Genomic DNA, 12,758 nt, shown 5'->3' with positions numbered 1-12,758 from the left:
GCAGTCTTTCAGGCAGATGTTAGATGCTACCAGGCTTCTCTGTTAATTACCGTTCTCAAAGCATGACCCCCAGGTGCTGTACCACAAAGATCTAGCTCAGGTGTAGTCGTGAGAGTGAATGCAGTAAACCATCGCTTCTTACTGTGGCAGTGTTGCTTTTTAAAAAGACTTTACATCCAAGCAGTATTTTACATGCTAAAATTCTTCTGGTTAGATTGGCTAATTAACAACTAGAGGCATTGGTTTTCCGACGTGTATAATGATGCTTGGCTGCATCGCTGAAAAAATATTAGGAAGTCGTGACCATGTTGCTATGAAGAAATGTTATGTTTTGGAAACCTGAAAGTTAAAACAAATAACCCGAGTAATTAATCTGTTTAAGAATTTAAACTGCCTGACTTAGCATGACACCAAGGCCAGGACCTACAAGGAAAAAGACTATCAGATTTGATTATAAAAAATTTAAAGCTTCTTGGGGTACTTGGGGTGGGTCAGTCAGTTGAGATTTGGCCTTTGGTATTGGCTCAGGTTATAATCTCAGGGTGGTGAGGCTGAATCCGTCTTCCAACTCAGGTTCCAAGCACTCAGTGGGGAGCGCTGGTCTCCCTCCTCGATCCCTTTACCCCTTGGCCCTCTCACGTGAATAAAGAAGTCTTTAAGACAATTTAAAGCTTCGGGGCGCCTGGATGGCTCAGTGGGTTAAGCCTCTGCCTTCGGCTCAGGTCATGATCCCAGGGTCCTGGGGTCAAGCCCCTCATCGGGCTCTCTGCTCCACGGGGAGCCTGCTTCCCCTGCCCCCCCTCTGCCTGCCTCTCTGCCTACTTGTGATCTCTGTCTGTCAAATAAATAAATAAAATCTTAAAAAACATGTAAAGCTTCTTAATAGGAAAAGATATTTGTTGATTCAACAAATACAAACAACCACAATAGAATATGCTAGACTCTGGAGCCAGCCTCGCTAGGTTCTTATCATCTCTGCCATGGGTCAACACCCATGCCTCTTACTGTACCTTAGTTTCCTCAACTATAATCCAGGGATGAAAATCGTTCTTATCTGAAACAATGGTACTTTCTGAGAGTTATATTAATTAAGACATGCTTGGCAACTGAAACAGAGACTAACACAGGGTAAGCTCTCAGATGCCATTTTATTATATGATATTAGTTTTTAATCATATTTCTCAGGGTATAGTAATAGCCTGAGGGAAGATCTGGAAGGAAATTGTAGTAGCTCCATTCACTTCCAAGGTTATAAACTTTTGTGCTATTTGAATATTTTCGGTAAGTTCCTGTTTTTTTAAAAGATTTTATTTATTTATTTGACAGAGATCACAAGTAGGCAGAGAGGCAGGCTCCCTGCCAAGCAGAGGGCCCGATGCGGGGCTTGATCCCAGGACCCTGAGATCATGACCTGAGCCGAAGGCTGCGGCTTAACCCACTGAGCCACACAGGCACCCTAACGAACTACTTTAAATCGATTCAGTAGAAGCTTCAGATCACAGAAATGATGACAAGCGCATGACCACATCTCTGGGGCACAGGAGCAGACACAGCACAGACAGAGCAGAGAGCAGACGGATGCATGAGGCTGTGATGGTGCTTTCATGAGTGCTTTCAAGCACTCACAGTGCAAGAAGCCCACAATAAACTTGTTCTGAGAAACTTGTTTTAAGAACGGTGCCCTAAACTGCCAATAGCTTCAGACACACCAAATATTTTTTTTTCTTTTTCTTTCTTGTTCATACATTGTCAGAGTGTTATGGCTTGTTTCCTGGTGGTCCCAAGATGGAACCCTCAGCACCAACCATCTTTCCTTCAAATAACTACATTCAGAGCAAAAAGAAGGTACAGCCCACTCTTTTGTTCTCCCTCTCATTAAGGAACAAAATACTTTCCAGAAGCTTCTCAAGCTGACCAACTGAGTCTCATTGCCTAGAACTAGATTAAAGGTCCATCCCTCAACTAATCATCAGCAAAGGGGAAATAAGAGTGATCCTGCCTTATAATCATAGCATTTCCTATAGTACTCAATAAGGGGTCAAACCCAAGAAGGGGGTCATTTGAACCTCTGATCTGTGGTTGTCCTGTCAGCAGTGCTGGGGACACCCTGGACTTGTGACCAGTGTCTAACGTAGAGGAGCATAGAAAACAGTCTTGCAGGATTGAGCCCTTAAACTATGGGATCTGGTCCTCCAGTAGACGTTGTTGGAACTGAGTTAAATTGTAGGACACCCAGCTGGTGTTGGAGAATTGCCTGGTAGTGGAGAAACACTACCACCACCACCACACATCAATATTGGTTCTAGAAACTTCGGGGGAACTCTTGTAATTCAACAACAAAACAAAAGAACAAACAACAAACCCCCATACCCTATGCACACATGCAAATAACTCGATTTAAGAATGGGCTAAGGAAAAAAAAATGGGCTAAGGACTTGAAAAAATATATATATTTATATATTGCCGATTATATATTAATCGGCAAAGTATATGTGAGATATTTCACTCAGCCACATCTTGGGGATTTCCTTGTGTTTTGGTGTTGTTTGATAGCATCCACAAGTGTAATTTTCTCCAAGTGCAGCCAAGTGGAGAAGTGATACCTGGGCTCAGAAAACAGCCTTTGGCCCACGAAGGCCCAGTGACCCTTTCTGCCCAGAAGAATGCATTCTGGTGTAACAGAAACTCCAGCTTCCAACTGCTAGACCATCCCCTAAGTTACCTTCTTCCCTCTGACAGACTCTGCTCTTGTGTTCAGAAATTGCCAGCTGTTTCCTAAAGAGTGTGTGTGTGTGTGTGTGTGTGTGTGTGTGTGTTGGGTTGGGGGTGTTCTGCCTGTTCCCCTCTCCTCTGGGCCAGGTTTCTTGTTGGGAGCACACACCCTTTAAGGCCAGAAAATCCCAGATGAGCCACCAGAGAGAGGTTACATCAGAAGCTGCAGAATCGGTAAGCGGCCGAGCTGGGAAGTCGGAACTGTTAACAGGGAAGTCTAGAGGGACCCTCTGTTTCTTACCACTGCTTAGGTAACAGGGTTTCTCTGAGGAAGGACGATCTCACTTGACCCAGTGTTTATCCCAGTCAGGATTGCTTTACACCAAAACAACCTGAGCAGAAGAACAGCTTTCCAAATCCCCTTGCCCCGAGGGGTTATTTTCAGTAAACAAGCAGAGCAGAGCAAAGGCTCTGACCCAAGAGCCCCCTCCATAGCCACATGGCTGACTCCAAGCCCCTTCTCGCCAGGACTGGCACAGATTCTTGCACCAGCAGTGGTGGGTCTTAAGGTTACATCCTCTGCAGACCATTTGCAGGCACGCACACTGTTTAAGAAATTGAGCTCTTCCTATCCAAGAGTGCCTGGTACAGGATAAAAGCCAACTAGCTCACCCCAAGGAGGAGGTATGCTGAGAAAGGCTGTGAGTTTCAAGGTAGGTCAGGTTAGGCCAAGAGTTAGGTCTCGTGATTGGAGAAGCTGATGCCTGGCCTAACCCTTGAAATGGCATGTTTTTGCCAAGAAAAGGATGTAGGAACAGCTGTGAAAGCAGAACCACGTTTACATACTGATGGAAACGTGAAAGAGCCAGGCGGGCGGGGGAAAACTGCCAAGCAGTTCCGTGTAGCTTGAGTTCTAGTTTGTGACTATTTACTGTATTGGAAGTGAAGCAGGAGAAAAAAAGGCAAGATCTCTCTCTCTCACACACACACAGACACACAGACACACACACACACACAGAGACACAGACGCACAGACATACACACACACACACTACAGAACTTCAAATGTGGACTAAAGTTTTCAGGGGGCACTAGAAGTCCTTGGACCATTGCTAATGGAATCCCAGCATATTCTTGGAATAGTTACTGCGCAGCTGGGGGAGGTTAGAGGAAATTCTGGAGCATCCCAATTCCCTGATTCCCTATTGTTTGTGGTCTCCCCCAGAAACATAATAAAATCTCTGGATGGTAGGGGCACCTGGGTGGCTCAGTGGGTTAAGCCTCTGCCTTCAGTTCAGGTCATGGTCTCAGGGTCCTGGGATCAAGCCCCCAGTCGGGCTCTCTGCTCCACGGGGAGCCTGCTTCCCCCCACTCTCTGCCTGCCTCTCTACCTACTTGTGATCTCTCTCTATCAAATAAATAATAAAAAACCTTAAAAAAAAATCTCTGGATGGTAAACATGCATTTTCACAAAATGGAATGTGTCTGTTTCCTTTCAATGTCCACAGCTGCAAACTTTAGTCTAACATTTACGGTTAGATTTGCAAAAGTGTGGGGCTCCTGGGTGGCTCAGTGGGTTTAAGCCTCTGCCTTCGGCTCAGGTCATGATCCCAGGGTCCTGGGATTGAGCCCTGCATTGGGCTCTCTGCTCGGCAGGGAGCCTTCTTCCTCCTCTCTCTCTCTGCCTGCCTCTCTGCCTACTTGTAATCTGTCTGTCAAATAGATAAATAAATAAATAAATCTTTAGATTTGCAAAAGCATGTGATGCCGAACATGCATCAGCAGGATGTTAACAAGTCAGATGAAAAGAAGGGTTCTATGATGAAATAGGTCTTAAGGAATGGCTCAATCATGAGAAGTTAAATGTCTGTCTTTAAAGCAGGACATCTTAGAGCTTTGTGATACCCTGATGATCACGGTGTCTTTCTGAGAGAAGGACATGGCATATACTGCTTCCCACACTTACTTGGCAGGGCCTTTTATGGGATGTTATCTTGGAAGACCAGTGAGGAACACCAGTCAGGCCCTTAGATATAGACAGCAATAGTGGAAACAAGTTTGAAAGACTGGGTGAAGACAGGGTGATGGAAAGTTTTGAATTCATCTTATTAGATGCCAGTCCATCACCCAAAGATTCAGTGCTGGGAGTGACTGAGCACAGCCATGCCTCGCCTGTGAGTTGGGCTCCAAGGGATGATCCTGCATCTGTGAAGAAGTGCCAAGAGCATCCCATGAAAGAAAGAGCCAGCCACCCAGCATGATGTTGCCAAGGCCTAGAGGCCAGATCATATCTATCCTGGTCAAATGTAGCCGTCTCTTCTTGATGTCCCTTCATTCCTCTGTGTTCTGAACTCCCAAGATTCTAGGGATGCTCAGCTAGCTAGTGGGAAAGCAGATAGGGTGAGGAGAGAGACAAGAAACCAACACCATCAACCCCTTCAATGGGCTCTTCCAGCAGAAGGAAGAGGAGCCTAACTGGGCAAGAGTTTGTTATTACTACTGGACCGGAGGTTGGTGATGATGAGCTTGGGCAGCCCTCTGTACTATCTCAGAATGTCTGAAGAGCTCTAAGACAAGCCCGAGGTTTCATCCAGATGGTAGAATTTTCTTAAAAAGAGCTTGAGAGGAAGAAAGACTAATCCAGTTTCCTGTTTGTACTTTACTGAGTACAGTGTTTTTTCACTAGGCCAGTTCTACAGGTCTCAGATGGTGGACATGAACCATGGGGCCTGTCCAGCTTGGCTCTTCAGGAAACAGCATTCTATCTACCTGGTTCTGCTGCCATGGCCACGGCATGGATATCACCCCAAACCAGGCCAACTGGGGGACTTCCCTGAGGGTGTAGGAATTGGGATTGTGGGCATGAGCTGGGAGCCTAAGCCATCCCGGGCACCCCCTCTTCTAGCAGTACAAACCAAGGGCATTAACTAATGCAGAGAGGAGTAAGGATGAGATGTGGTGGTGCCTGAGCCCCGGCTCTGGTTCTCCTTGACAGCTGGTTGTATCTCTTCCCTTTTCCTGTCTGGTTGTAGACCACAAACTCTCTTCCTTTTTGCCTAAACAATGCTGAGTTTCTGGCCCTTGTAGCCATGCTTGCTAAGAGGGGACGGTATCTCTTCAAGGAACCAAAAAGATACCTGCATTAAAACCTACTGAGAAAAACAAAGAGCAGTCGCTGAGATCCAGAAGCCAGCCCAGCACTCACAGCTGGGCCATGCTGTCCTCTTACAGGACAGAAACATCCCCGCAGAATACCAACCTTAGACAAGGCGATGCCGACACCAGAAAATGACACAAAGTGTGATCACTTCCTAATTTTGCATAAGCACAGACAAAAATAAGGTCACCATGCCACCTTCAAAATATCATAAACACTTCTTGGCCAAGCGGCTGCTACTTCTTTATCAAGTACAACTTTATCCTGGTTCTAGTCTCTTCTCTCTACAGATAAGCTTTATTGAGATAAAGGTGCCCCATCTCTATCAGCCTCACAAAATTTCCCCCTCTCTTACAGCATGAAATCTAGAAGGAAACTCTGCTTCCATAAGCCCTCCCCCAAATCACCCAAGGAAAGCCCAAACCTTTCAGACACCTTCTTACCGAGATCCCTCCCACCCCACCCCAACTCCATGCTGTGTATCCTCTTTATTTTGGTGAGTAATAAACCCAACTTGTTCTTGACTGGGAGACACTGACACTCTTCAAGCATCTTTGAGTGTTTGTTTGTTTGTTTTTAATGTTGGCTTCCTATGAAGCCTTTTGTCTTCCAGAATGTCTAGAAGAGACTTTACTTAAAAAAAAAAAAAAATGGTTGGAAGCTTGCAGAAGTACTTAAAGGAACGAGCTGAGCTACAGAAATTTAATTTTTAAATACCTTGGAAGGTGTTGTGGATGCTGTAGTGACCGGCTGAGATCTCACCTTCGGGACCCGGGGACCTATTCCTCCAGCTGCCGGGCGAGTTCACCCCTTGTGCTTCCCAACTGAACTCCTCCTTTGGAATTGCCTTTGGGCAAAGCTTTTTGCTCAAGGGCAGGCTTCCTCCCTAAGACTGCCTACATCCAATATTGATTGGCTGAGATGAGGGTAGAGTGGTTCAGCCCCCTTTCCGGCGTGAAACCTGTAGGGCCATTCCCACTGGGGTCTGTTAGGACCTCTGCTGCCACCCGTGACTGCATCACAGTTCATCATTCTCCCTCTTCCCAATCCAGTTGATTTCACTCCCTCATAAATCAGAGCATACCCCCAAACCTGCTGCAGGTACCTCCCTTTCCCAGGGTCTATTTCCTGGGTAACCGACTCAAGATAAAAGGGAGCTAAGATTTCAAAACTGGCTACCCAGCCATTTTCACACAGACCCAGAAAAGTTCCATCATTGAAAAGTCCCATGACTCCTGCCCAATGTATGCAAGATGGCTTGTTGAGCAGGTGGGGGGAAAGTCACATGACAGCACCAGTGTCTCCCTTGCACAGGCAGATGGAGCAAGGCTGAGGACTTGCAAGAACTAAAAATGGCTAATATATCACCTAGCATAATTAGCAACTACTGACCCATTGGTTGGCCTTTTTTTGGGGGGGGGGGGGTTACCTTAATATGGATCTCCACATTTGTAGGAAAAAAATAAGTTCTTTAAGTGTCCTTTGTTGATGTGGGAGTACACCTGGCTGGTTGGACTGTCCAGTTAGAAGTTACATCCTCTATTCAACTAGTTGTTGCATAAATCTAAGTCATAGTCACGGGAAGGAAAAGTATTATAATTTCTGGTTTTGCCAACTGAAACCCATAAAGTTACAATTTCAAAACACCTGACTCCTTAAATCTAAATTCCTTTGCAACGCTCTCTGCAACATGGTTGCCTCCTCTGTGGCATCCCTGTGACCATCCAACACCAAGGTTATGCCTCCCTCCCTTCCATCTCACTGTTCATTCTGCCACCTGCCTCCTCACTCAACAAAATCCTACCCACTTTAAGGGTCTGATCCTCTTCCATGGAGCCTTTTGTTCAGGTCCATCTTTGATAGTCTCTTCCTACCCTAACTCTTGCCTTGCTTTCTACAACTTGGCTCATATCCTATCGGGTCCCATCATGCTTTGAATGTGGCGAGCCCATGTAGCTGCCCCATGAATACTATTTTTCTAATAGCTGTATTAATATATAATTCATATGCCACAAAATTCACCTGTTTTGAGAATATGATTCAATAATTCTTAGTAAAAACTTACAGGGTTGTACAATCATTACCACATTCCAATTTTAGAACATTTTCATCACCCCCAAAATCTCTTGTACCACCTGTATTTACTCTCTATTCCCATCCCTAGGTCCAGACAACCAATAGTCTGCTTTCTGCCTCTATAGATTGCAAGAAATATTTTTTAAGTTCTTCCTACGGAACATTCTTTACATTTTCCAATGACCACCATCACTCACTATTGAGTTCCCTTTGCAAATAACCCAAAGTAGACATTTGAATAATTAGAACTTGTTAAATAAAACAATAAAACTTGTTAATAAAACAAACCCCCCATCCTCACTAACAAATCGATAGCATTTACTTCTCATTACAATCAAACAAGGTGTCATTTTTAGGTAAAATCTAAATCCTAAATTTATCTTTAACTCAGTGTTGATTCAGCTGGAATTTGTTTTGAAAGTGAAAAACAGGAAGAAGATGGAGTGAACAGATAATATGATGGCACCTTGAGAGCAGTCAAACAAGTCACTTTGCTCTTGGAAATTAAATAGGTCAGACAAACATCCTTTTCTGCACTTCCCTCGTTTGGAACCGCAGGGACGAGGACTCCCCCTGAGAACAATTATAAAGGACAGCTTACAGAAGTTCAGGATGTTTCTTCCTGTGTAGGTCAAACACAAGTCAAGGCTCACACCTTTTATTAGCTTGATTTATATTCAGTTAAATGGGCCATCTCTGGTGCATCTCCTCATCTAGTCAACAACTTCAAGAAAATTCAATTTAAATTGTGGCCATTTGATCAACCATCTTATAGGCAAATAAGTAAGAGAATGAAAGCCTTTTCACAAACTGATGAAACATTAATTCATAATAAAAATTCACTTAGAAATATTTTAATGAAATTGAGACCATTGATACATAGATAACATCCAAAGCACATCAAGAAAAACAGTCATTGTGAATCTTATTTTGGCATCATAAAAATTTAATTTAATTTAATTTAATTTAATTTAATTTAAGTGCTTGTTTGTTTATAGTTTATCATTCCAAAATAGAACAAGATTATTTCATGGGCAATAAACACATTTTAACACAAAATAGCTATAAAACAAGTGTCTTGTGGGCAAGGCTGATGTATAATGGGAAAGTGAAAATGAGTCCTCCGCACATTCACATTGTTGAGAGATATAGATTCTTTCGGAACCAACAATGTAGTGAATATTACTTCTTGCAAGGTTCTGTGAGCTTAGCCCTGAGAATACTGAACAATTTCATTCAAAGTTCCAAAATGTGACACCTCAAATATTCTCTAAATTTAACAAAGAGGCGCTTCTAATATAGAAATTAACTCAGCTTTATCATTTCAACCCTCTCTTATATTTAAATACCAGAACTATAAAAGTTTTAAAAAGCTCTGCTTGTCTATATCCATAATTAGATTCTTTTCATTGTAAGACAAAAATGAAATTTAAAATAATAGTCTTTCTAGAGAAGGACTAACATGTACACAGCATATTTTACATGGTAATATATTTCATGTGAATGTACTATACCATGGTCATCATTAATTATATGGGATTATTTAAGATTTTGTTTATCATCATAATTTTCAAGATCAGGAGTCAAAGAATCTCAGTGGGACCAAATGATTTGACCAGGGCCATCTCCTGAGCCTGTGACTAAGAGAAAAGAGTATTTTATTTCCACAAAGCCAATCTACTAATTAATGTTCAGGAAGCAAGCCTTTCTGTAATCCTTTTTTTTTTTTTTTTGGTAATACTTCTAAATCAGAGAATTGTTTCTCTAACACCTATGGCAGAAACCCAAATATCAGGAAAATATAAGTAAGTATTTATTAAAATATTTATTTTACTAAGTGATCAAAATGAACCGCAAATGTTTTCTGACCATGAATCTGTATATTAAAATGGGATTTAACACTTAACAAAATTGACAGTGAGACAGGCACCACTAAAATAAAAGCCTTCCAATTGAAAAAATACTATACCTAAGCTTTTAAAAATTGGGGTATGTATTTTAAATGTACTCTTTTATAGTTGAAATTATATTGTATCCACTAAAACCATTATCTCTTATTCTACTATGAGTTCATCCAAAAAAAATCCAAATGTAATGGTCAGAAACCTTCTCATAATTCTATATTTTCTTTAAATGAGGAATGTTTTAAAACTTCCTTAAGTTGTCTTAGACCTCAGTAACCAACTGTGCATTCGTTTGTAGAAGATATTCTTATATGTTTATTTTGGGTCCAATTAATTCAGCTGGTGATGAAAGACCAGCAATAGAGAGAGAGAAGAGACAGAATCGTGGGACAATACTCTCTAAATATGAATAAACAGGTCAACATTATTTTCAAATAAAGCCTAAATCGACCGCAAAACTTTTTAAGTTAGGAAAGTTACTCCTCTGTTACCTTAGTCTTGAAATAAATTTAATGTATTGAATTTCTAGATCCAAGTGCTACTTGCAATTTATGATGAAAGGCATTTATCCGTTCTTTCTGAACCGGCCAGTTCAAGATGCAGTGAGATTTAAACATCCCTCTTCGCAAACAGAGTGCGTGGTTCAGTTTATGATCTGGAATTTCCTCAAGAAAGATCAATATAATGGAATCCAGATTTTGTTCAATAGCTTGTTGAACTGCCTGGTGCACCTTGAATCTAGGAAAAAAATTATTAAAAAATGTTATATATCAGTATACAGACTTTAACAGCCAAAAGCGTGCATATCCTCCTTAAATTTGTTTTCATCTGTCCCTAATAATCAGCTTATTTTTAAAGAAATTTATTTTTAAAATTCTTTGAGTTGTGAGTCATAATGTAAGTATATTTAATTAATATTTAAAAGCTCTATCAAAAAAATAAGTACACACTTAAAAGTTCACAATGTTCACCTACCTTTTGCATAATGGATCTTTTAATAGATTCTGTGTTATAACAAAAATAGTTTTTCTGCTTCTTTTGATGCTATTAACAATTGATTCAAGTTCAAGGACACCTGCCTCAAAGTCCCTCTCTTCGAGACAAAATTTGAGAGTTCGATCTTTTTCTTCCATCGGAGAGAAGTGTTCCCAGACCCAATCCCGATCTTTATAGGCATGAATTATATAAGCTGCATATTCAAACTGCTCTGGCTGTCTGTCTATTTCTTTGAAACCAAGAATTCGATGCACTAAAACATTCCAATAAAAAGATATCCTCCAGCCTTCAAAATGGATGAGCAGTACAAGGAAGATAAAAATCAATGAGAAACTGGTATTTATTATGAAAAAGAGTTCAAAGGGGGCACTGTCTTTGCAGGGTGATACATCAAAAAGCATCACGCGGAAACCATGATACTGAGGAGGAGTATTGCAGAGGTAATGGCTTGGTAGCTCAGAGATGTTGGTATGGGTCTTGTTAATCCAATTAACGAACCAGGCGATACTTTCACATGTACAATCAAATGGATTAAAGCTCATATCTAAATTACTTAGGTTCCTGAAGACTGGCCCAAAGACGTTCTTCTCAACCGATGTTATGAGATTCTTCTGAAGGTTCAATGACTTTAGAGATGCCTGATCATCAAAGACAGATGGTGGAAATATGTTTAAATTATTTAATCCTAAATCAAGGCTCTTTAATTCAAGCAAGTCCTTGAATGCCTCTGCTGGGATCTCATCAAAGCCATTAGACTCTAAGTTAAGAATGTGGAGGTGAGAAAGACCCTTTAGAAAATGAACAGGACCACCGGGGTTTGCATGTTTCCATAGCCTTGCTAAGTTGTTATGCTGCAAATCCAGAACTTCTAGTTTCTCAAGACCCTCCAACAGTTCAGCATTTATGTTGGCTATATTGTTGTTGCTTAGATCCAGGATAGTCAAATTCCGAAGAGGATGAAAAGGTGAAGGGAAGCTGTCCGCATTTCTAAGGGCCACTCTTCGGAGCATCAGTCGTCGGAGGCTTGGAACCAAGGCAAAAGAGTTGCTCGTCAGTTGCAGGCATTTGTTGTAGGAAAGGTAGATTTCAACGATATTTTCTAGACCTCTCCATTCTTGGCCCGTGAGCTCTTGTCCGATTTCATTAAGGCCAAGGTCGAGCACCTGTAGGTGGCCCAACCAAGAAAAAGCACCACTCTCTATTTTTGAGATTTTGTTTTTGGTTAGATTGAGTGTGACTAAAGGAGACTGAGCGAGGGACAAAAATGTTTCATTGGTTAAAGTTCTCAAACTTGCAAAGGAGTTGGAGAGACTTAAGTGCTTTAGCCTGATCAATCCCGTGAACATATTGCTTTTGATGCCTGGAAGGTTGTTGTCCCCCATGTTAAGATACTCCAAACGTTCTAGCCACTGAAAGGAAAAATCATCAATCTTGGGCTCTGACGCAAGGGAAATGCTTTGTTTAGCAAAAGAGTGTCGCAAATCCAGGTATCTCACGTTGAGAAGCCCATAAAAGGAACGAGAAAACAAATGCTCTATATTATTATACTCCAGGAAGAAATGTTCTAGATGGGGAAGCCAAGCCAGGGAATCGTTCTCAATCACTTTTAAGTTGTTGTGGGAAAGATCAAGCAAGGTGAGATTTGTGTGCTTTAGTCCAAAGAAAGTCATATTGCTGGTTCTGTACAGTTGGGAGTTACTCAGGAATAGATTCTGAATGCTTGTGTTTGACAGTTCCAAGCAAAGCTTCTCTGTGAGGCTGGGGGTCAGCTGAGCATTGTTCAGAGAGAGGCCAAATAATCTTCCAATTGCATGAAAACACCCTGGAGAGATCTAAAGTGGGGCGGGGAAAGGAAAGGAGGTTAGTCACCAAAACTCAGGGCCATCTGCATGATGCCCTTCACCGTCTTCTCT

The 12,758-nt window shown here is 41.8% G+C and overlaps 1 protein-coding gene across 1 annotated transcript in view; it reads right to left on the bottom strand.

Annotated features, from left to right (window-relative positions):
* Window positions 1–8,770: 8,770 nt before the first annotated feature.
* The window catches only part of TLR3 (toll like receptor 3), a 29,582-nt gene continuing 25,594 nt past the window's right edge, over window positions 8,771–12,758 (bottom strand). The window contains exons 8-9 of the mRNA XM_059384124.1: window positions 10,825–12,677; window positions 8,771–10,587 (exon numbers count right to left, since the gene is read on the bottom strand). Coding sequence (XP_059240107.1) covers window positions 10,359–10,587; window positions 10,825–12,677 — 2,082 coding nt within the window. The 3' untranslated portion in view covers window positions 8,771–10,358. The remainder of the gene's footprint in view (window positions 10,588–10,824; window positions 12,678–12,758) is intronic.

Source organism: Mustela nigripes, chromosome 18, assembly GCF_022355385.1.
Source record: "Mustela nigripes isolate SB6536 chromosome 18, MUSNIG.SB6536, whole genome shotgun sequence".
Lineage (NCBI taxonomy): Eukaryota > Metazoa > Chordata > Mammalia > Carnivora > Mustelidae > Mustela > Mustela nigripes.
The sequence above is the reverse complement of the archived record's forward strand: the minus strand, read 5'-3'. Positions and strand labels throughout refer to the sequence as shown.